We start from the raw sequence: 25,341 nt of genomic DNA, 5'->3' as shown, positions 1-25,341 counted from the left end.
AGCTGTACATTAGCATCCACACACACAAACACACACACACACGCACGCACGCACGCACACGCTCACACGCTCACACACCCTCACACACCCTCATCCATCAGCTGCCTGTCTCAGCCGTAATCATTTCCATCATGGTGGAGTGCGGGTCCTGTCTAATCAGGGAAGACCTCAGCATTGACTCATGACGGTCTCATCAGGCTCAGCTGCAGTGGAAAAAAAACGCTTCACAGTGAAGGCAAGCACATTTAATCTTCCTTCATGTGTATGCATGTTTACCTTCGTGGTTATTTATCCATGATGGAACTAAAGCTTTGGGATCACAGGATGAGGTGTGTGTGTGTGTGTGTGTGTGTGTGTGTGTGTGTGTGTGTGTGTGTGTGTGTGTGTGTGTGTGTGTGTGTGACTAAATACCAGTGTGTTGTGTGCATAAGTGTGTGGTTTGCATATGTGTGCAACTGTGCATATGTGTGTGTTAGTGTGTGAGTGTGTGTTAGTGTGTGTGTGGTGTGTGTGTGTGTGTGTGTGTTTGTTTGTGACTAAATACCAGCACACTCCAGCTCCTTCCAGCTCATTTCTGGGTGAGTGAGAGGGCTGCTGGTTGCACCCTGATCCTGGCACAGCGTCTGCATCACTCATGCAGTATTGATGCCCTGCTCGTGTCACTGGCACCCCCACTCAGGGCAAGATGGAGAGTATGCCCACGCTACCCAGTGGCTCGCCAGTCAGACTTGCTGAGCTTAGCTCATTACCCCTCTCACTCTCTGACGCTACCGCACAGCACTACGCTCCATAATCATCTTCCTATTATCAGAGAGATACTCACTCGCTCGCATGCTCTCTCTCTCTCTCTCTCTCTCTCTCTCTCTCTCTCTCTCTCTCTCTCTCTCTCTCTCTTTATTTTGTGCTTCTGCCTTTGTATATATCTTGCTCATGTTGATTGATTGTTGAAGTTTGTTGCTTTTTGTAATAAAGTATCAATTTAAAATCTCAAATTTCTCTCAAAAACACTCCCTCTTCCTCTTCTTTTGTCTCTCGCTCTCTTTCTCTCTTCTCTTCTCACTCATCATCTTTCTCCCTCTCCCTCTTTCTCTTCTCTTCTCTATCTCTTCTTCTTGTCTTCTCTCTAGACTTTCTCTGTCTCTCGCTCTCTTTCTCTCTTCTCACCTCACTCATCCACTTTCTCCCTCTCTTTTCTCTTCTCTTCTCTTTTCTCGTTTTCTCGTTTTCTCTCTTCCTCTTTCTCTGTCTCTCATATCTTCCTCTATCTCTTCCTCTCTTCCACTTCTCTCATTTTCCCTCTATCTTCCTCTTCCTCACTTCTCTCTCCTCACATCTCCACTCCTTCTTTGTCTCTTTAACACCCACACACACACCTCGGCCATCACCCTCCGCCCCATGGTGTGGGAGGTACCCAGGCTTTTCATCATTGTAATTACTCCCTTACACTACATCCTGACGATTCACTCCTCGGGATCAATATGCTATTGGTTACATGTTCACATTACTCTGATACATGCCCCCATGACATTATCTTAATGCTCTCATGGTGCACGTTTCATCGATAGTCCCCACGACAGAGGAGCCGATAGGGGCCTCCCAGTAACACTCACGCCTGACACAAACGCTTAAACCACACACCTCTTTTGGACCAGCAATTATTTAATTTTTTGTTTAAGCCGATGAGATATTAATGGCGCATCGGGAGCAGAGAAAGGGTGATTTTGTGCCATTTTGTGTCCTCCATTTTGTGCCCCTTTATTCCAATTACATGCCATTGGATTGCATTTTACTTGTAAGACGCGGTGGAGTCGATAGGAGAATTTTTCATTAACCGAGAGCCCCTGCATTAGCACGCCTTGTGTGATTCTTGTGACTCCGTCTTGTCTTCTTCTAAAAGCATCTCTAATGCCCTGGTGCTGTTTGAACAGTACACACAGCAAGGCTTTTGGAAAAACAGCTTATGTTTAGTTGGCTAATTCAGTACGGCAACTTTAAATATTGTGAAGAGAATCCAATCTCCATTTCCATACAGATAGATGAGGTCTTATCCCTGGGTGCCTGGCTGCATATAATTGAAGAGTACTGCCGTTGTTGTTTTTGTTGTCTGTTTATTACTATTATTATTTTCCCTAATCTATATGGAATTAACTAGGCTTTGCACCATTTACAATGTTAACACATCTATTTAGTCACACTTTGCTAAGCATCCAGGGGGGAAGAGAGTACATTTGCATCCTCCAACGCTCATCTCTCGTTAGCGCTGTTCATAATCGCTCCCGGACTTGTGGGCGCATGAGTCTGTCTCTCCCAGTCCGCTGCTACATGCATCGCTCAGGCACTTCAGTTTGGAGAAGGGAGAAATCTCTGGATGTTCTCCCCTCTCACGTTTTTAATTCTATTTATTTTTTCCTGTTTTTCACTGATGTGTGCTTCCTTAAAGGATTTTTCCAGCCACTGCTTTGATGTATAGATCCCAGCGTTTTGTTCAAAGGGCTGACCTTTCCTGCCTCCTCACCCTGCAGCCACCTCTGTCTCTGAAATGATAATTCTGCACCAGGGCCAAGCAGTCTCCCTGGACCTCCACTCCAACCCCCACCGCCTCACCTCTTCTCCTCCTCCACCTCCTCCACCTTCCTGCTGCCTCCCAGCAGACTGGGTCAATCAATGAATCAATGTCAAACTGACGAGTCAACCAGAGATTCACCTCACCACTCAACCGGCTGTCAAATGTGCCCTCGTCCATAAGTTCTTCTTCACGCAGCCAATGGGCTGCTAGCGGCCAGTCGGACACGGTTAGCGCGTCTTCACGCATCCAATAGGCTGCGAGCACCCAGTCAGACACGGCACACAGGGAAGTGAGCCTGCTGTTGATCTTCAATGCCGAAGGTGTGAGCTGGTAGATACACTTCTCACACACACACACACACACACACAGGCACATAAATACACACAGGTGCAGGCACATAAACACACACACACACACACACACACACCTACACTCTCTCTTACACTCTGAGGGGAATAACTCAATTAAGTATGGTCTCTGCAGAAGATGGATTTTCGTTTCCTTGACAGGGCGAAATAATCAGGTTTTAGCTATTATTGTGCACGTTTCCTGAAGTTTGGAATGGAAGGAGAAGAGATTACTCAACATTCCTCTCCACACCTGAGAAAGATAGAGTGTGCGTGCGTGCGTGCACGCGTGCGTGCGTGTGTGTGTGAGGGTGCAAACTCGCATGCTAATGATAGGCAAATTTAACCCGAGGGCACCAAGGTTCACTCAGGAATATTAAACTCCTCTGGGTTCTTTCATTGGACCCTGCGCCTGTAACCATGGCTTGGCTCATCATTGCAGGGGAGGCCTTAGCCAAGGTTATACTGAGGGGAACGCGTGGGTTTGTTAATCACCCCTCAGCCTGGACCTTACGTTGGGATGCAAAGCTTTGGATAATTTGTCTGAAATGTCCGGTGCTGAATGTAATTTTCTCCCCTACTGATCAGGGCTCCCCCAGAACATCAATCTTCATACATCAACCTCAGTTCTATATCATCATTACCGATCCTATTATAGCTGTCTTCATATAGGCTCCTTTTCATTGTATATAATATTATAGTGTAGTAGTATTCTCCCTGCAGTCATTGCATATAGTATTATAGTGTAGTAGTATACTCCCTGCAGTCTTTTATTTGTCCAGTTCATACTGTGAACTTCTTGATGTTTGTTTGTTTGTGTGTGTGTGTGAGAGAGAGAGAGAGAGAGAGAGAGAGAGAGCATATGTGGTTGTGTACATACACAAATGTATCATCTTTCCAACATTGTTTATGTGCATTCTCACATCATTACCATCCTCTCTCTCTCTCTCTGTGTGTGTGTGTGTGGCTAGTCTGTTCCGTCGGCTGCCAGGCCTCTTTAATTAGTGTCCATTCATGCGCTGTATGGCTCAGGTGTGTGTAATTACACTGCTAATAAGGGCTGGAAACTCTTCCCCTGTCCTTTGCCCCCCCCTCTTTCCCCGCTCCAGGCCTCCGCAGCTAACTGCTAACACACACACACACACACACACACACACACACACACACACACACACACACACACACATGTGCATGCTAACATACACTTCCCCTCTGTGTCCCTTCCAGCCCTTCTCTTTACCAGGGCCAGCGACCTACCCGAACCCCTGACCCCGGCGTGATCGATCCCCTTTGACCCTGCTGGTCAATGAGAACTACTGCTCGCCTCTCCAGAGCCCGACTGTCTCGCATTGATTAAGTGGATTTTTTTTTTTTTTAAACACGGCCCCCAAATGCATGCTTTCATTTGGTCCTTAATGAAACCCCCCTCTTGCGTTAACCCCTCTGGTGACTCTGAGTAGATTGGGAACGAATATCCTTTATCTGCCCTCGTGCTCCGTGGCAATTGGATCCGTGACCTCGGCATTCCAGGTGCCCTTCACTCTCGGTCGACTTCCAGGATCGCCTGATCGTATCCACAAGCCGTCGTCAGTGCAGTAGGCGCTACACATAACTTGGTCGCTGTCCTCGCTACCAGTCATATGGTGCTGCTCAGCAGTCCTGTGGCTGGATCTTTAAACGTATCCAGGTGGTATCTGTCCTGCTTAGACAGAAAAACAGTAAAAAGAGGGAAAAAAATTAGCATGCGGGCAACGAGTCCCTTATATTACCAGTGACGGCAACAAGACGGCAACACCAGTAACAAAGTGCGCGTGCAAACCTGGCCCATCTGATATTTCTGGCAGTGCCCTCGGTGTAATTACGAGCCTGGGTGCCCGTAGATGACAGATCATCTGTTAGCGGCTGGTGGGGAATGCGCCATGGCACCTGGTGGGGGCTCAGTCACTGGCGCTGGCCCGGGGATGCGCTCCCACTGCCAGCCATCCCACACAAGCCCAGGCCCTGCTGTCTTGTCAACCCAACCCACTCCACCTCCACCTCCACCTCCACCACCAGAGGCTCCACTTCATCCCTCTCCTTCAAGCTTTCTGAGTAAAAAAAAAAGAATGAATTAAAAAATGTGGAAAAAAAAGAAGCATGCCATCATCATCATCGCCTCCCAAATGGCGTGCGAACATGTTTTAGCACGGTGACGGCTGGTCAGGGGCGAACTGCCTGCACATTAGGCACATTAATTACTTCCTGTCCTAGATGGATCCCCGGCACATTAGCGCTGCTGTGGAGGTAGAGGCGCAGCGTGAGGGTGCCAAACGGGTTCTGACAGACGTGGACGCTGGCGTTTTTGACATCTTCGTGGGGCCTGGGCATTATGTGTGCGAGGTGGAAAAAGTAGAGCTTGTCAGACGCTCAGAGAAGTAGGGGAGGGGAGGAAGGGGGCAGGGGGAGAGGGGAGGTTTTTAATTGTCCTGTTGTGCTGGAAGACACAGTGAATAATTCCCCGCTCATGAGCTCCGCATCACGCCAGCCAGCCAGCCTTCCAGCCTTCCAGCCACCCGGTCGGCCCTTTTGCCTCCCACTTCAGAAATGGGCCTTTTGTCCTGGACGTTATTGTGTGAGCGCACGTTTCCAGGCAGTCCTTCCTCACCCCCACCCCACTGCTCCGCACCCCCACCCCAACCGCACCCCACTGGCGAGCAGGGACCCAATCATCTCGCTCCCTCCCCTTGGCAATGGCCCTTCAATCAGAGATGAGTAATGGCAGCGCAGGGCCTCCATGCAGTGATCCCAGCTTTCTAATTACTCTTTCATTAACTCTCTCAACCTTGGCTCCCGCACGCTTCTACACTGGCTGTGGTTTGCCGTTTGCAGCAGGAGCTCCCCCCCTCCCTCCCTCCCTCTCTCTCTCTCTCTGTCTCTCTCTCCGTCTCCCTCTCGCTCTTTCTCTCTCTCTCTCGGCACAGGGGTCCAGCAGCTCTTTATCAGTTACCAGTTCCCAGCATACCTTTATAAGCGCTATCTAACAAGCCCAGTGTCTCTGTGTGAACAGCACGCGGGGCCCCTGTTTAAAGACCTGTAAATAAAATCACTGGACAAAGATGACCCCCCTCAGTAAAGAGCAGCACCGCTCGCTGTACATCCACACAGGGCTCGGTGGAAATGAGTTGCCACTGAAATTTAAAGTGCAGCATTTGAAGGGGGTGGAGGGACTGTATGGAGAGTTTTAATCCTGTATCTGTAATATGCCATGACACGTCAGGGTTCTAAGCGCTCGGCTCAGGGGTTTCACATCAGACTTTTTTACGTTGCTGTCACAGAATTTCTTAGCTTAACCTTGCAGTATTTAATCACTTGTAAAGGCAGAAATCATCACACTTTTGATGCAGCGTGCGTAAACATTGATCTGCCGTGACAAAATAAACAGGAAGTCTGTAAGTGTGTGTTTAATGGGCTATACTATGCATGGCACCAGGGAGACACTGATCGATGACTACCTCTCTACCACACTGGCATCAGAGGAGTCGCTGTTTACATGTTAAAAACATGAACTCAAATTCAAATGGGAATGGCCTCTACTTGCTGTTATCTTCAAGTCAGTTTTTATTTAGTGTGTAGTGTCTGAAAATGCATGCAAATTTAATCATGTCCAGTCTAATAATTAATTTCATTTTCTAAATATTACCAGCAGATATACTGTTATGTACATTTCCATTATATATCCATTACTGGACCTGGGCCCAAGTGAAAAAACACAGAATGTGTGGAAAAAAATAAAAACTGTAAAGGGAATTAACGTTCCTTTCCTTCAAGCCCCTCCTCCTCCCTCGTCCCCGTGCCTCTGTGCCAGGTGTGGTGGAGACTGTGGTGTTGGGGTGAGTGTGGGCCCTGTGAGCCCAGCTCCTCCTCACCTCCCCTCTCATGCAGCGCACTACACCGCACCGCACCGCACACCCCAGGAGTCCGCCTGTCCTTTAATGATCTACATAAAAGCAGAACAAATCCCAGCACGACACTTCAGATGTGTGTGTGTGTGTGTGTGTGTGCCTGTGCCTGTGTCTGCGTTCTGTGTGTGTGTGTTAATGTGTATTTATCTGTGCCTGTATCTCCTTTTATGCACACCTTTTCAGTGCACTGTTTGAGTATGTCTGTGTTTGTGTGTCGCCCATCTATCTCCCTTTGTGCACGTCTTTTCTGTGTGCTTGTCTCTGTCAGTGTGTGTGTGTGTGTGTGTGTGTGTGTGTGTGTGTGTGTGTGTGTGTGTGTGTGTGTGTGTGTGTGTTTTCACATGAAGGAGAAGGTGGGCTGCGCTGGGACGGGGGTGCTGCCTTTGTGTTTGTGTTTGTGTTTGTGCAGCTTCTGTGTGACTCCACGTGAAACGTAAACACCTGATCTCAGTGGGCTCTCCTTGTTAAGTAGGGGGATTATAAGGACATAAAAAAAACCAGCAGCAGCACAGAGTGTGTGTGTGTGTGAATCTCCCAGGGCCCAGCTTCTGTCCTGCTCTTGTCTGGGTGGGACTTGCAGGTGAAGCAGCACAGCGCAGCGTAGCGCCAGCTTATCCCTCCCTCCCCCCATCTGTCCCCCCAGCCTGTGGCCACTCCTGCCGGCCTCAAAGCCAGTGGCTCACTTCTCCACAAGCCCCAAGAGGAGATACGTGTTTTACCAACAAAGACCTGGCTGCTTCAACATCATACACACACACACACACACACACACACACACACACACACACACAAACACGCATATGCACACACACATACACGCACACACACACACACACGCGCGCACATGCACACATACAGTATATGCACACACACACACACACACACACACACACATAACTCTTCTGGGGACGTTTACAAAAAAAATAAAAATGTTGCCACTCGCCAATCACCCCCTGACATTTTGCTCCAAAGGGCAGGTTATAAACTATTAATGGACAGCGGTCTGCTCGGACGCACCCTGAAGGCAGACATGCCTCCCTGACAGAAAAAACAAAAAAAAAGAAAGAAAGAAAGTCCTCATGTGGCGCCATGGTGGCAACTGAGATTGCGAGACTGTGAGGGGGCCAAAGCTTTCCCCAGAGAACACAGCGCTTCTCAGCTGCATCCATCGAGTAGCACCTCCTCCTCTTCCTCTGCCTGCCTCCTCTACCATTAGAGACAATGGGGAGGCCATTGCATGGCCATGTTGGAATATTGCAATAGTCAGTGGAGCGATTATCTGACCTCCCCACTGTGTGACATATCATCCTCAGCAGGGGGAGCTGGTATACCTAGGGCAGTGTGCAGAAATAGAGGAGGATGGAGAGAAAGAGAGAGAGAGAGACAGAGAGACTGAAAAGAGCAGGGCTGGAGTGCTAGCTTATACTTGCTGTGTGTTTGGTTTGTTTACCTGTCAGTTCAAATCTGTCTTTCCTCCCAGTGAACAGCGCGTTTGCATGGGGTTGATCTGGTGAAATGATATACAATGTTACATCCAACTTCTGAATGCTCCGAGAAAATGGGACATCTGTGCTTTGTTAATAAGTCAGAAAGAAGCAAACCCAAATGGCTGTCTTTTCCATTGGATGAGCCAGCTGCATTTCGAGGGTGGGCGTGCATGTGCATGTGCATTGTGTTTCAAAAAGCCACAGAGGAATCCACAAAGAGGAATAGAGTGAGTGAGCGAGAGAGAAAGAAAGAGAGATTGAGGGAGGGAGAGATAGAGAGGCCCGGGAATAGTTGCTTTTATCACTCTCTTCTCCACACAGAGATGTCAAAGGTGAAACCTGCAACTGATTCCTGTGGCCCTCGAGTCTTCACAGGAGATGGGAGTTGGGGAGGAGGAGGGGGGGCTGCGGTGCGGTGGAAGGGTTGACTTGATGTGGCGTGGGTGGTCCCGAACAAGGAATCGACTAATTGGTTTACTTATCTGCGCTTATGGTATGTTTTCCCATGATGCTGTTAAGCAGTGAAAGCACTCAAGTGCATCTCTCTTGAACTAGCTAATGAAGCAGCTCAAACAGGTGACATATCTTAATGTGGTGTTTGGGGCAGTGTGCTTTGTGGACACTTCCACGTTGGGTGGGTTTGTGTGGTCAGAGACGAGACCTCCAAGGCCAAAATGCGGAAAATAGTAATGTGTCAGTGATTAATGTCTTTTCCATCAGTGGAAATCACAAATGAACAGGTGTTCAAGTGAATGTCATGGATATGAAAGCTGCTATTCTATTTCGTTTGAAATCTCAATCGTGTGCATGAAGGTTGATTCTGAAAAGCACAGAGCGAACTTACAGAAACTGCTGCTAATACCATTAGCTTCTGCAGGATGAATTAATGGTGCCTGAGACGGTGGTTTTGAATGTCAAAATGAAATCAATTGACTTTGGGGTTATATCCTGAATGCCTTTTTTTATTCACTGAAGGAAGTGAGCTGTTTTAATTATGAAAATCCCTCTCAAGCTCTCTCTCTCTCTCTGCTTCTTCTCATTGCGCAGGTGGACCGTGTCATATTCTGTGTCTTCCTGGAAACGGATTACAAGATCTACAAAGAGAAGATGGCGGAGTTCTTCTCACAAGGTAATGTGCCTTATCCCCCCTGAATTCTGATTCTCTAAACCGCTGTGTTGCCTCCGGTCTCCTGAGGTGAACTGCTTCCTCGAGTCAGATTGGTACGTGGAAGTCATGAAGATGTGGGCGTGTGAGGTCACTGTAAGGTCAACCCCAGAAGCCCCTTCACCACACTGTGCCTGTCACCTCCACACATCATGCCTTAGTGCTTATCTTACTTCCTCACAAGTTCGCAAGTTCACATTTTTTGATGGCACAGACAAACTGTGTATTGTGTTCTGCAGCGGAAATTATTAAAACATATTTTGCTTGTTTGTTTGTTTGTTTGTCAGTGACCTACTTAAGGATCTCATCATCCATCTGTCACACTGCCTGGGCTGTTTTTACACACACAAGTGTTGGTGGATAAAAAAAAAAAAATCCATTTCCCCTCTCACACTCCTTGCGATTCAGCACTTGTACCTGAAAAGCTGTGAAGTCGCGAGTGTGTGAATGTCGCCTCACTAAATCAGTGCTTTTCTCACCGCGTATAAATTACGCAGTCAAGCGCGCAGAGTCCACCTGCAGGCCAGCGGTGAACTCCGAGTTAACCCAGAAGCTGCCATGTCGTCCCAGATAGAGGGACCTCCGTGTAGCTCCTACTGTACCTGCCTCTCCTCGGGGACACACAGGGGGCCCGATCTTATTCTGAAGACCAGATGTTCTCATTCTGCTTTCGTACGCCCCGTGGCGACAGCTACCAGGCCTGTCTACGCCCTCACCGAGGCTGGGATTAGTGCACTGTCATTCAGTGGAGTGATTTGTGTGGGGTGTAACTGGGGCCGCCTGTGAAAGTGACCGACCGGCGCACGGTTGGCTCCCTGGGCTATCTCAGAGGGCCTGTTCTCGTTTCAGTGGTGTCGCAGGGTGATTTAGATCCAGGTGGGGCTGTGGAACAGTGTTACACTAGTGTTATGGGATGCACAGTGTTGTAAAGGGCACTCCTCAGCAGACCTACAACCACCCCCCACACACACACACATCCCTAGCCCTCCTAGACATTAACACCCACCCCCCCCATTCCCAAAAATAAACACATGAAGAGTGCCCTTTAAAACACATTACAGTTACATTACAGTGTAACTTTACATGTACAACACATTACAGTTACATTACAGTGTAACTTTACAACACATTACAGTTACATTACAGTGTTGTAAAGGGCACTCCTCATCTCCTCAGCAGACCCCAGCCCCAACCAGTCGTTTCTGACACCAAACACCAAACAGCAGTGTACCAAATACCAAACAGCAGTGTAGAGCTGTGTAGAGCTGTGTAGAACTGTGTAGAACTGTGTAGAGCAGTGTAGAGCAGTGTAGAACTGTGTAGAGCAGTGTAGAACAGTGTAGCTGTGTAGAACAGTGTAGAGCAGTGTAGAACAGTGTAGAGCATTGTAGCTGTGTAGAACAGTGTATCTGTGTAGAGCAGTGTAGTGCATTGTAGCTGTGCTAAAGTGCAGCTGAGCTGCAGGAGACTTCCATTATCCTCTGTCTCCTCTCCTGTCCCTGCTGTGTCCCCCGGCGGGACGCCACATGCCCAATGCACAGGGCCTGTTTTCCCTTGGTCCCCTAGCTTTTGATTTGTCTCCCACACTTACTCACATGCACATAATATTCATATATTAAATATATAGAGCACACAAGCTGATGTTGTCATACACAGGCATGCATGCAAGAACATACATGTACTCACTCATCTAGAGGATCATGAATGCATACAGACATTTGCTTACACACACACACACACACACACACACACAGACACTAATATACTCTGCTATATAAGCTGTCTGCGGTGTCTGTACACACACAAACAAACACACACACAGAGATGCATAATCCCTCAGGGCCTGGCTGTGTACTGTGTTTACTCGATAGCCTCTAATTAAAAACCTTGGCCTTGTGCTCTCAGCAGTCAATATGCATACACTGACACATCAGGTGATGCAGTGTGTTAAAGACCCCTCCATCAGCGTGCACACAATTCACAACGTCTGCACTGAAACCAGAAAGTTTTGCTCCAAGAACAAAAAAAAATATTTAAAAAAATTTATATAGAGGCTAAAATAATTCTGCCATCCACAATAGACATTAAACCAGTTAGTTCTTTACATTCAGTCTTAGAAGTTTTGAGAAATAATCTTAAAGGTGTGAGAGTGCAGGTGGGCATGAATTATTATGAGGTGTGTTTTGTAATTAGGAGGCGAGCTCTAGGAGGCCACCGGTGGGGTGCGGGGGTGGCAGCACGCTGGTGGTGGCAGATACGCTGGCATTAATTGTGATCTTCGACCTTCAGTGTCAAGGCCGTTCATTTCATTTTCTCCTGGGCCATTTAAGATGGTTAAGTGTGTGTGTGCGTTTGTGTGCCTTTTTGTGCGCGTTTCTGTGTGTGTGTGTGTGTGTGTGTGTGTATGCATGCATTTGTGTGTCTGTGTGTGTGTGTTTGCTTGTGTGTATCACTGTGTGTGTGTGATAATGCATGCATTTGTGTGTCTGTGTGTGTGTGTGTGTTGGCGCGTTGATTAATGTTATTCATAAGTCTTGTTACAGTGGCTGCAGACTGCAAGAGATGTGTTGGCATTCCGCTTCACACCTGCGGCAGCAGTGCTTCACAAGACACTTACGTCCCACACACACATTCACACATACACACACACACACACATTCACACATTTATATACACACACACACACACACACACATTTATATACGCACACATTAATAAACACATACACACGCACACATACTGTACACACACATTTACACAGACACAAACACACACACATTTACACACACACACACACACACACACTCCTTTCTCTGTGAGACAACAAAGCACTTACCTGCTCTTTTATTACTGCTATTGAAATGATATGGAACGCAGGAGCAGTTGTCTCTTGTGCACTTGGTTAATATTTTTGGTTGTTAAAACAGCCCCATTTCACACACGGTTAAACTTTTCATTATGGCCATGGCCATTTTTCCTCTATATTACACCTTTGATTAGAATGTAGAAGAGTTAACGTTTAAGAGGAGTGTGAGAGTGTGTGTGTGTGTGTGTGTGTGTGTGTGTGTGGTAGATGGGCTGGTTAACACACCCAAGGTTTCTCTATGGAGGGATCTCTGAGAGTGATTGGGGGCTAAATCAAAAGAGGGATAGTACCCCCCCCCCCCCCCTCTCTCCCTTCCTCTCCTCTCCCCCTCGGTGTTGTTTCAGAGGGACACAATGTGACTGAATTAGCTTGGCTGGGGTCCTTGGCGGCGCCTGCAGCAAATGTGTGAAAATAACAGGGTCTGGACGGCTCTCCCCCTAACCCTTCATCATCGGCACCGCTGGGAACAGTCAGGCAGGAAGAAGCAGCGCGGCTACACACTCACAGCTAGCCTTAGCTCACAGGCTCTCTCTTTCTCTCTTGCACTCTTTTATTCTCTCATTCTATCCCTCTCTTGCTCTGACTTTCTCTCTCTCTCTCTCTCATTTCCCATTGTCTCATTCTATTCCTATCTCTGGCTCTGACTCCCTCTCTCTCTCCCTCTCTCTTTCTCATTCTATCCCCCACTTTGCTACTGACTTCCTCTCTTACTCTCTTTCTCTCATTCTATCCCTCTCTCTCATTCTATCCCTCTCTCTTGCTCTGACTTTCTCCATCATGCACAGTATCTCTATTCTTCCTTTCTTGTCCTCTTTCCTCTGGTTTCCCTCCAGCCCCTCAATCCCGTCTCAATCCCGTCTCAATCCCATCTCGTTGCTTCAACTCCCATTCCATCACTCCAGCACTTCTCAACCGACACCACTGAGTCATGGGCAATCTTAATTTCTATTCAAGCAACACACACACACACACACACACTTCTCTCACTCTCTCTCCACCATAAGGTTGTAGAGTTCTGCTAAAGCATTTGAGTTGGGTGCATGCAAGTTGCATCAGATAGATCAGTAGGGAAGGATAGTCAGGGAACATTAACAATAACAGAACAATAGTAATAACCACCATGTCTCTCTCTCTCCCTCTCCATCTCCCTCTCTCTCTCCCTCTCAATCTCCCCCCTTTCTCTCCTTCTCCATCTCCCTCTCTCTCCCCCTCTCTCTCCCTCTCCATCTCCCCCTCTCTCTCCCTCTCCATCTCCCTCTCTCCTTCCCTCTCCATCTCCCTCTCTCTCTCCCTCTCCATCTCCTGGGCTCCTCAGTATATGGTGTAAGGTCTGCTTTAGTTGACTGATGTTTGAGCACAGGATGGTGCACACAGTAGTTGTTTTCTCTTTGCCACACAGATCATGAACAATGTCTAGTCAGTGGATCCTAGTGCAAATCATTTGAGTAATATTTACTCCCTATGTGTGGATACATGTCTGTGTGTGTGTGTGTGTCTGTGTGTGTGTGTGTTTTTGTCTCTGCATAAGGCATATCATGATTTTTTTGGAAGAAGTAAACAGTGCATTTGCATACAGGAAATAGTTTTATTACAGCCCCCTACCCCACCCCCTGCCCCCTAAAGTGTCACTATGAAAAAGTGAAGTGTGTTCTCTGGAGCGTGCAAGCAGTATATTGTGACGGCCTAGATTACATTTTTATCCGTACACATCACTTTGTATTTGGGTATATGTGTGCTAGCAAACATTTGAGTGGCAATATAAGTGCACTTTTGTGTGTGCGTGTGTGCATGTTTGTACGTTTGTGTGTGAGTGTGTGTATGTGATTGTGTGTGTGTGTGTGTGTGTGTGTCTGTGCATGTTTGTACGTTGTGCATGTGTGTGTGTGTGTTTGTGTGTGTGTGTGTGTGTGTGTGTGTGTGTGTGTGCATGTGTGTCTGTGCATGTTTGTACGTTGTGTGTGTGTGTGTTTGCCTGTGTGCACGTGTGTGTGTGTGTGTGTGTGTGTGCATGTGCATGTTAGTATCCGTGTGTGTGTATGTTCGTTCAACCTTCCGGATCAGTTATGGAGCCTCTCCTCCTCTGTGCTGGCAGTGCTATCGTATAGTTTTGGGACGAGAGGAGAGGAGCACAAAGGTTTTTAAAGATCCGTCAGCTCTTTCATGAACACAGCATCACTCCTGTCAACACTGGTTAGCACACTGCCGATCCCACAGATGCACATACGCAACCCCACTGAGGTATTCAATTTTGTCAGAGGAGGAGGCCCCCCCCCTCCAAATATAAAGATGGCGTGTTTAAAGGACACATCCAAGGCATGTAAAATATTTATTCCAACCAACGCCATGATTGGCATAACATACAGTAGAACCAGTGTAGTTGAGATTCCTCTCCTGATATAAAGCAATTATGTGAGCCCATCCATCAGGTTAGAGATCTGATAGAATTCTGATGTGATTTATAAGTCTATTGCTCAGCCGGTGTCAGAGGTGTGCCCAAAAAAAGCCCTTTGTGTGTCACGGCCGGGGAAATGGATTCTTCACGAGCTGTACTATACATTAACGTGCCGGCCGTGGCTGACCACAAGCTGAGCCCTGTCACTCGGATTTGCTCCAGCTTGCCCCAGCGCTGACAGCATTAATGTGCTGGAACAAAGACAGACCCTCAACCACAGACTCTCTCTCTCTCTCTTTCTCTCTCTTTCTCTCTCTCTCTCTCTCTCTCTCTCTCATTCACTCATTCTCTCTCTCTCTTATTCTCTCCCTCTCATTCACTCCTCACTCTCTCTCTCTCTTATTCGCTCTCTATTAGTCCCTCTCTCTTATTCTGTCTCTCATTTTCTCTTTTTCTCTTCTTTTCTATGTTTGTCTCCTTTTTTACCCTCCTTCTTCCTCCCTCCATCTCTCCTTCCCTCTCTCTCTCCCTCTCTTTTCTCGGTAGATACAGTGCCTTTCTTATTGCTGTTCCCTTCCATGGCTCCTCCATGCTTGATGAAGGGATGGTAGGGAGACCTCCTGCTGGTGTAATGGAAGCCCTCCACTGCCAGTGTTTGTGTTATGGAAAGCCTGTAATTTGTGACTGTTGGGATTCGTCATAAAGGGACTCCCTCTCCTCTCTCTCTCTTTCTATCCCTCTCTCTCTCTCTCTCTCTCTCTCTCTCTCTCTCTCTCTCTTACTCTCTTTACTCTTTTTTCTCCATCGCTCCCTGTGAGATGTGTGGAGGGGAAAGCTCCATCCGGTGTTGGAAATGAAGTTTTTGCTGGCCTCGCAGATCGCCATGGAGATGGGTGGACAATGCTCCTTGATGTGTTATCATAAAATGCAGGTGGTCCGAGGCTACCTCTCCCTCCCTGCTGCGGTCACTATTCCCAGGCACCGCGTGGGAGCGACCATCACAATGGCCCCCCCAGACTATTTGTGAGGGACCCAGGTGGAACCCAGAATTATAGAGCAGCACAAAAGCCTCACACAGCTTGATGCACTTTAGAAACAGAACAGACTATGAACAGACTCAAAACTTTTGACTTATTGACTTCATTTACATCTCACTTTCCAACTGTAGTACCACCTTGTCTTCATGTTACTGTGTGGGAATATAATATACAATGTGCCTGGAGATGGATGTGTTGCCCACAGTCCACCATCTGATACTCCTGTCTTAGAGTGTGTGTGTGTGCGTGCGTGCGTGTGTGTGTGCGTGTGTGTGTGGGGCGCCGCCACTTTTTAAAAGTCTGATTTACTCACAGCTGTCCCTGACCTGCTGCTTGAGTTAGTGACTTTGAAACGATGTGCCATACACAAGCGACTGGCATGGGCTACGTTAGGCTAACTCAAGACTTCAAGGCCATCATACAACGTTTTTTGTGGGTGTGTGTGGCCATGCTACGTGGCATGGCCACACACACACACACGCTAAAGCCCAAGTCTGTGAAACGCACAGCAGGTATGAGGTCCATTTTTAGCAGCTGTCCGTATCAAACATTTCCAGTGGCCGTGTGTGATGTGGGGGATCTGAGTGCCCGTTGGATCCCTCCGATGGGGAGAATGGGCTTGGCCAGGCCCGGCAGCCCCCTAAACCCTGACAGTGTGGACAAACACGTCAATACCAGAGCCCAATGCCCAATGCCGCCCGCGCCCTCTCCTCCTATCTCTCCATATATATATATCCTCTCTCTCTCCCTCTCCTCTCACATATCTCCTCTCCTCTCCCACCTCTCATATATCCTCTCTCCTCCTCACACCTCTCCTCTCCCATCTGCTCTCCTCTCCTCTCCTCCTCTCTCTCCTCTGCTCTCTATCTCCTCTCCTCCCATATCCTCTCCTCTCCTCTCCACACCTCTCCTCTCCCCTCCTCTGCTCTCCTCTCCTCTCCCCTTCTCTCTTCTCCCCTCCTCTCCTCTTCTCTCCTCTCCTCTGCTCTCCTCTCATTCTCTATTCTTCTCTCATGTCTCTCTTATCCTCTCCCCTTCTCTCCTCTCCCCATCTCCCTCCTCTCCTCTGTTTGAACTCTGTTTCTCGACATGGCATTTGGAACAGGAGAGAGAATAAAAGTCTTGGCCTGGTTTCTCTTTCTCTTTTCATTATTTCATCTGTCCTTTCTTCCCTCAGAGAGACTTGAGATTAGTCCACGTTGCTCTTTTATTGACTGTTAGACAAAGGGAGGGTTGGTGTTGGTGGGGTTGGTGGTGTTTCCCCTTCACCCGGGTTGCTTTGCTCCTCTCCAGAAGAGATGACAAGAGCATTTCATCAAAGGGCTCCAGTAGCTGCCGGCTGTGTGCGCTGCTCAGAGCCAGTAGTGACTGCCTCCTTTGCCACCACCAGCGCCACTGCTGAGGCTGGCACATCTCTACGGAGAGAAGCATGCTGTGGGCACTGCCCTTCCTCCTCCTCCTCCTCCTCCTCCTCCTTTTCTCTCTTTTTTCTGCTTTTACTTTGTCTCTTGTTCTCCGCTTCCGTTGTCTTTTCTCAGGGCACTCTGTCTGCGTGAGTTCTGTTATGCTTCTATAACCCACCACCCCCTTACTCACACACACTCACACACACACACACACTCACATACACACACACATACACACACACACACACATACACACATACACACTCACACACACTCACACACACACACACACATATACACACACAGACACACACACACACAATCTCACATGCACACACACACTCTCACATACACACACACACAAACTCACACTCACTCTCTCTCACACACATACACACATAAATACATACACACACTCCTTCCTCATCTCCTCCATGCTTCCCCCTCTGGCGGACTACTAAGCACTTAGATGCCCCCACACACACACACACACACACACACACACACACACACACACACACACTTACAGTACTTTTCCCTCTTTTAAAATCAAACTTCAAGTGACTTGTCTGGAGAAAAAAGACTAGCTGTAGTTTTTGGTTTGGGGCGTTCGTCATGGCTCATTGGCAAAGGAACGCGCCTGGAATCGAACTCCTTGTGCAATTTTTTAGAGGGGCATGGGGGGGGGGGGTGTCTGATTTCTGCATGCTCCCACTGGGGCAAAAGCAGGCACGGAATGGGACAGACTGACATGAATGCAGGGCATATATCTGTGTGTGTGGGGTGTGTGTGTGTGTGTGTGTGTGTGTGTGTGTGTGTGTGTGTGTGTGCGTGTGTGTGTACGTGTATAAACGTGTGGATGTCTCTGTGTGAGTCTGAGCTGGGACATATTTAGCTGACTGGCGTGTGACGAGCATGATGAAGAGTTTTATGCCCCCCCTATCCCCATCTACACACACACACACACACACACACACACACACACCCTTTAGCATTGCACATCCCCTGAGACAAATCCATCACGTTAACTGACTGTTTTAACTTTGCCTCAAACTTGAGCTCCCGCTACAGTAATATCGTAAACGTGCTAATTACCAACCATTTCGTTTGAAAATTCTAAAACAACAATGTTTTTTAATACTTCAAAATAACATTTGCTAAATGAACCTTAAATTTTTCAGTAGCCATAGGTGTGTAGATTTGAACAAAATCTAGTTTGGTTCTTACCGGGGCTTTTACTGCCTGAAATATCGTTTTGTTTGCTGCATTTCGGGTTTTCAGTGCTGGGCTGGTGGGTGCCTATTTCCAACCTTTCTCCTGCGCATCAGCGGTCAGCCCGAGAATTCGTCGTCGCAATTCAAAATTCCACTGTAGCTCCAGCCGAATTTATACCATGGCCTTACAACACTGTTTACAGCTCTTAGTCATGGTAAAATGTAAATTTTGGTACATAGCTAATAGAATAAACTCGTGGTGTGGGTGCTTGCGTTTCTTTAGGAATCCGCCCGTCTTGGTTTGTATAGAAATGAATATTAAGTGACATACATGTAGGTTGGACATCATTGGCCCGGTTGGTAATATCGCCTTGGCCGTTCTATACATTTCTCAAAGACTGCACCCACTGAATAATTTGAACCCCTTTCAAATCCTGCTCTGCATGGTTTGGTCTCTGCAGGCAAGAGGAGCGGACACTGGTCTTTGCGGGCCGGGGCTGATGCAGTTATAGACTTGTCCAGGGGGCATGTCCTTTATCACGCCCTGATAATTGCCTTTCTCATTTTATCACCTTTGCAATGGCATTATGTTAAAGCCTTTGAGTTAAGCTTTTGTGTCCGCAGTCGAAGCTCGCTGCCAAAGCCTCTTTTATAGTTTCACAAAACATACAACAGAGGTATACAAAGTTGTCCCCGCCGTGCGGCTTGGGCAGGGTGGTTCTGTTTCAATGCTGCCGGTGTCTGCTTTTCATTATGTGGCATTAACCTCAGCTTGTTCTCGATCCTATCAGATGCTATCTGTGCACAACAGCAGAGCAATGCCAAAGCACATTGACATTGACAGAACACAGTGCTTGTGCGTACTCCTCTACTGCCAGGTGTCTTCTAGCTAGCACATAATAGAACACAGTGCTTGTGCGTACTCCTCGAGGTATCTTCTAGCTAGCACATAATATAACACAGTGCTAGTGCATACTCCTCGAGTTATCTTTAGAACACAGTGCTTGTGCGTACTCCTCGAGGTATCTTCTAGCTAGCACATAATAGAACACAGTGCTTGTGCGTACTCCTCGAGGTATCTTCTAGCTAGCACATAATAGAACACAGTGCTTGTGCGTACTCCTCGAGGTATCTTCTAGCTAGCACATAACAGCAAAGGCTGCTGGCTCTCCGTGGCTCACACGTGGCCCCCTTCTGCAGTGATGCTATTGGTGAATTCACTAAAGTGAATGGGTGACACTGGGCATGCCCAGTCCATGTTTCTCTCAGAGGTGCTTCTCCCATTGATTATGGCCAGCTGAGTGTGTCACTGCTAGGGGACTGGATCAGTAATATTGCTTTTTTCTCTCTCTCCTTCTCTTTTTCTTTATCTCTGTCCCTCTTTATCAGATAATGACATGGATGAGGACGGCAGTGACACACAGGGAGATGATGGTGAGTGACTCCTGTTCTTTCTCTCTCTCTCTCTCTCTCTCTCTCTCTCTCTCTCTCTCTCTCTCTCTCTCTCTGTCTCTCTCTCTTCTCTCTTTCTTGCTCTCTCTTTGTCTCCCTCTGTATGCGGCTTGATGAACACAGCACTCAGCAGCAGCTTAGAAAAGCCAAAAGCCACTCTTCGTCAGCACAGCATGGCCATGTAGGAGTGTTAAACCTTTAGCAGTTAATGCCAGCCCCTCTACCTTTCTATCTCTTGCTTTCTTTATATTTCTCTCTCTCTCTCTCTCTCTCTCTCTCTATCTATCTCTCTCTCTCTCTCTCTCTCTCTCTCTCTCTCTCTCTCTCTCTCTCTCTCTCTCTATCTATCTATCTATCTATCTATCTATCTATCTATCTATCTATCTATCTCTCCACTGTGAGCTCCTTGCAGGCATGAGAATTAGATCCCCTGACTGCCTCCAGGTATTAGTGCTGCTCTGATGTGTGGAGTATTGACAGGCCCCGTGCAGGGATCAATCCCCAGCACATCCATTTATCTGGATTTGCCTCCATTTATTAGTTTTTTTTCTCCCTCTCGGCCTTAGAAGACAAACAGCTTCATCATGACCGACCTTTTTCCCCCGCAACGTCAAAACAGAACAATACACTGGCCCATTCTCTTCCTCCTCGCAGTCACTCTGCACCGTAATCCCTCATATCTCTATGAATTATTGAATGTTTTTTCTGTTGTGATGGGTTTTGGACGACCAGTGAGACAGACATTGATTTGTTAGACACGGGTGAGTGACGCACGGTTGCCAGGTATGCAGCATTACAAGCGCCTTAGGCCGAGCTAATTCCCCCACTCCACACACACACCAGCCGCCTGCCCCTCCTCCCAAATCCGGCTTACGTGCAACAATACTGCCAGACCGCCGCAAGCGACTTGTGACAAAAGGCGTGTGTGTGGTGTAAAACTGCTACCGAATGGGTATCACCCAGCTGCACATGAGCAGCTCAAGCTTAGATGGACATCAGATCAAGCATCCTCAAATGGAGGCCTGAAATGACTGTATCAAATAGGTACTGGGAAGCGATCTGATGCTGATCAGCACTCACACAAGAGGCTCTCTCTGGACCATGCAAACAGGGTGCAAACTTCAGAAGAGGCCTGTTAAGTCTGGGGTGGTGATTACCTTGCATCCTCGAACAGAGTGTGGCAGGCCACATGAGTGGAAAGTGTATGTGTGTGTGTGTTTGTATTATACTCTTGTGTGTGGTATATTTGTGTGTGTGTGTCTGCATGCTTGCGTCTTTTATATGCTTGTGTGTGATGAATTTGTTTATGAATGTGTGATGGAGTTTGTTTTAAAAGGCTGTGAAAATGTGTGTGTGTGTGTTTGTCCTGCGCCCTTGCTGCTGTGCAGGTCTGTGTTAAGCAGTGCCAGGCGTGTGTTAATATGTGATGCTCCCCTCCTGGACACGCTGTGTGTGTGTGTGTGTGTGTGTGTCTGGTGCTGTGCGGTGCACTGGGGCTTATTACCTCACTGCTGAGGAACTGCTCACACACTCCAACACAAAGACCAAAAAGACCATCAAAGCCAGACCTCTCCCACGCAATTTACTAGCCCCATTTACCAATCGTGGTCAAGTGTGTGTGTGTGTGTAGGTAATTGTCTGTGCTTATGTATGTGTGAGACAGTGAGTATAAGTGTGTATGTTTGCTTGCCTGTGTGTGTTGTTGTATGAGACCGGGGAGTGTGTTTCTTCTGCCAAATGGCTTTGCTGTTTTATAAGCGTAGCATAAAATGTGATACTGTAGAGCGGTTCAAGATGCGGCCCTACTGCAGTCTGCTCCACTACAGAGCCCTTTGTTTTGGCTCTGTGCGTCTGCCGGTGTCAGTTTGATTCACTCGCACCGTGTGTGTGTGTTTGTGTGTGTGTGTGTGTGTGTGTGTGTGTGTGTCTGGTGCTGTGCGGTGCACTGGGGCTTATTACCTCACTGCTGAGGAACTGCTCACACACTCCAACACAAAGACCAAAAAGACAAAGCCAGACCTCTCCCACGCAATTTACTAGCCCCATTTACCAATCGTGGTCAAGTGTGTGTGTGTGTGTGTGTGTGTGTCTGTGCTTGTGTATATGTGTGAGACAGTGAGTATAAGTGTGTATGTTTGCTTGCCTGTGTGTGTTGTTGTATGAGACCGGGGAGTGTGTTTCTTCTGCCAAATGGCTTTGCTGTTTTATAAGCGTAGCATAAAATGTGATACTGTAGAGCGGTTCAAGATGCGGCCCTACTGCAGTCTGCTCCACTACAGAGCCCTTTGTTTTGGCTCTGTGCGTCTGCCGGTGTCAGTTTGATTCACTCGCACCGTTTGTGTGTGTGTGTGCGTGTGTGCTTGTGTGTGAATGTGTGTGTGTCTGTTTTTCTCCTCCATTTGCATTCCAGATCCCTTGTCTGGAGTAGATAATGTTGTCTATTGTCAGGAACATCCTGCTATGACTGTTGGAATGCCACCACCCCTGACCTCTCTATTCATACTGTACACACACACACACACACACACACACACACACACACACACACTATACACACACACATACTGTACACACATACGTACACACACACACACACACACACACACTGTACACACACACTATACACACACGCATACTGTACACACACACACACACACACACACACACACACACACACATACTGTACACACACACACACTGTACATACACACACACACACACACACACACACACACACACACACACACACATACTGTACACACACACACATACTGTACACACACACACATACTGTACACACACACACACTGTACACACACACTATACACACACATACACACACACATACTGTACACACACACACACATATACTGTAGACACACCCATACTCCCATACACACACATAGATATACACAGAAACACTATACACACTCGATACTGTACACACACACACACAGCTCTCAATCCCCCATGTCCACACACATGTTTTTGAATGTCTGAACCGCTGCCCAGTACTGTACACATTGGACACACACAGTTAACCACACACATACTTCCAGCCCATTCTGTACACACAGTTCACACGGCTTCAAATACGCTGCCACACACACACACACACACCTGTCCACACACACACACACATATAATGTTTTCCTTTCAGAGGCCCATACACATTCTTAGATGTGAGCCTCTATTCCTTTCTTCCCACACACACACAAAGCCCCGGCTAAAGCCCAGCAAAGCCAGGCATGACCCAGGAGACCGCCAGCCATGTAGAGCACATAGCTATTAGCTCAATCTGCGTGGGTGCCTGCGTGCGTGGGTGCGTGCTTGTGTATGTGTGTGTCTGTTTGTGGTGTGTGTGTTTGTGGTGTGTGTTTGTGTGTGTGCGCTTGTGTGTGTGTATTTATGCGAGTATACTGTATGTTTGTGCGCACCTGTGTGTTTGATTCTAAAGTATTTGTATGTGTGTGTTGAGAGGAGTGTTTGCAGTCCTCCCATTTTACAGACCCCCATCCCTTCTACTACACAGGTTCAGATGGAGCCCAGGGTGCTACCAGCCTTGCCTGTGCTTTTATGCCCCATCAGTGTAAGGCAGAGAATGCCACCTTGGGGGGGAAGTCACTCATGCAAAATCCCTGTGGCAGGGTAGTATGTTGTCTCCCTGAGAAGAGAACTGTGTGGGCATGGGCGTGCATGTGCTTGTGCCTGTGCGTATGCGCGAGTGTCTGCGGGTCAAGTCCAGCCCAGTCCAGCCTTCCTGAGGAATGTTTTCTATGAAGGGGAAACCTGTTTAAGAAGCCATTAGCCGAGCAATTCTGCAGCTTCAGCCCCCCTTGCACTCCTAATATCAAAACAATTACAGGCTACTCCAATAAGATGGACCCGCAGATAATTAGATTCGCACACTGGAGGGCGTGAGCAGGCAATTAACATAACACCTCATCCATTTGTCTCCTTAAGGTTGAAAGAGGATGCTTCTCTCTCTCTCTCTCTCTCTCTCTCTCTCTCTCTCTCTCTCTCTCTCTCTCTCTCTCTATCTCTTTCTCTTTCTCTCTCTTTATCTATCTATTTTTCGTTTCTCTTTTTTTATGTGTAAGCATCGGATGCCCACAGGCTTCATCTTACTACACAACAAACAAAACAAACTTTCTCCTCTTCCTCCTCTCCCAGTTCCATGGGAGCTGAACAACAGAGTAGTATTTCGGTCCAAGGACAAGGCCTCAGTGTGCGTGCTGTCTCCTCTGCCTCTGTCTCTGACAGAGAAAGAGAGAGAGAAGAGAGGGAGAGAGAGAAGAGAGAGAGAGGGAGAGAGAGACTAGTGGAAGTGTCAGACGTGACTCAGACAGGGATGCACAGACTGCACATTTGCCATAATACAAGATGCTAATTCAATTTGATCCCCCTCCTCACAAACCACCAAAATTCAATCAAAGGCATTAAGCCACACACGCATACACACACACACACACACACACACACACACACACGCATAAGCATTTTGTAATAATCTTTACAAATCCTAATTTATCAGACCTCGCAGCTTAATGTTAACTAATCCATTCACAAAGCGGACTCCTTTGCAATAGCTCAACTAGCACCCTTTCAGTCCTTCAAACAACCTCGTCAGACGCCAGTCGCTGCATTAGAGCGAAAGCGAAAGCCCAAACCAGGATGCAGGTGATAAGGAAAGATTATACGCCCGGCGTTCGCACAACACAAGCCGGTGATTTCATTTGGCTTTTACAAAAGCGGAGGCAAATTAAGACTGTTTTGTTTCGCTTTTGTGAGGACATGAAAGGAAATGGTCTTTGAGACCATTTGAGATGAGCGACACATGCAAGAACATCAGTGTCCTCTGAGACGCATTCGTCTGACCATGCCCTGCTCATCAGGTGGACAAGGCGAAGAAAAAGAAAAACACCTGTGTTCAAGGTGCAGCAGCTGTAGTTTTGCATTTTCTCCTGTGTGTGTGTGTGTGTGTGTGTGTGTGTGTGTGTGTGTTTGTATGTGTGTTTGTGTGTGCGCGCGCGTGTGTGTGTACTGTATGTGTGTGTATGTGTGTGCGTCGGTGCTCGTGAGCATGGATTTTCCTGTCAAAACTGTACAGTTCATGCATTATTGAAGAGGCCTTGGATGAACAAGCCAAAGCCTGTTCATGCCAGCAGCACAGCAGTAGTCACTCATGTACACTCGCGGCCTTGGGGGAGCGGGCGTGCGAGAGCGAGAGAGTGAGCGTTGCCCCGGCCTTGCATCAGTCTGGGACCAGGCTTGGCGCGGGCACCCGGGTCCCCACTGATCCCAGGTCATCATTTAAGGGCTTTTAGAGGAGCTGTTAATGACACACATGCATTAACAAGAAAGCATTAACTCCCAGCAGTCCCAAGCGACGGCGTTGGCGGCGGCGATGACTGTGGTGGTGCTTTCTCTCTGTGAGTGCCACGGCGGCCTTGATGAAAAACCTCAGA

General features: G+C 47.7%; 1 protein-coding gene across 3 annotated transcripts in view; it reads left to right on the top strand.

Moving 5' to 3' along the window:
- Window positions 1-25,341, top strand: part of macrod2 (mono-ADP ribosylhydrolase 2) — a 522,252-nt gene that overhangs the window by 455,678 nt on the left and 41,233 nt on the right. For all 3 annotated transcript variants that reach the window (XM_048269585.1, XM_048269587.1, XM_048269584.1), the window contains exons 9-10: window positions 9,389-9,470; window positions 19,811-19,855. In XM_048269585.1, coding sequence (XP_048125542.1) covers window positions 9,389-9,470; window positions 19,811-19,855 — 127 coding nt within the window. The remainder of the gene's footprint in view (window positions 1-9,388; window positions 9,471-19,810; window positions 19,856-25,341) is intronic.

The sequence above is a fragment of the Alosa alosa genome, chromosome 18 (assembly GCF_017589495.1).
Source record: "Alosa alosa isolate M-15738 ecotype Scorff River chromosome 18, AALO_Geno_1.1, whole genome shotgun sequence".
NCBI lineage: Eukaryota > Metazoa > Chordata > Actinopteri > Clupeiformes > Clupeidae > Alosa > Alosa alosa.
The sequence above is the reverse complement of the archived record's forward strand: the minus strand, read 5'-3'. Positions and strand labels throughout refer to the sequence as shown.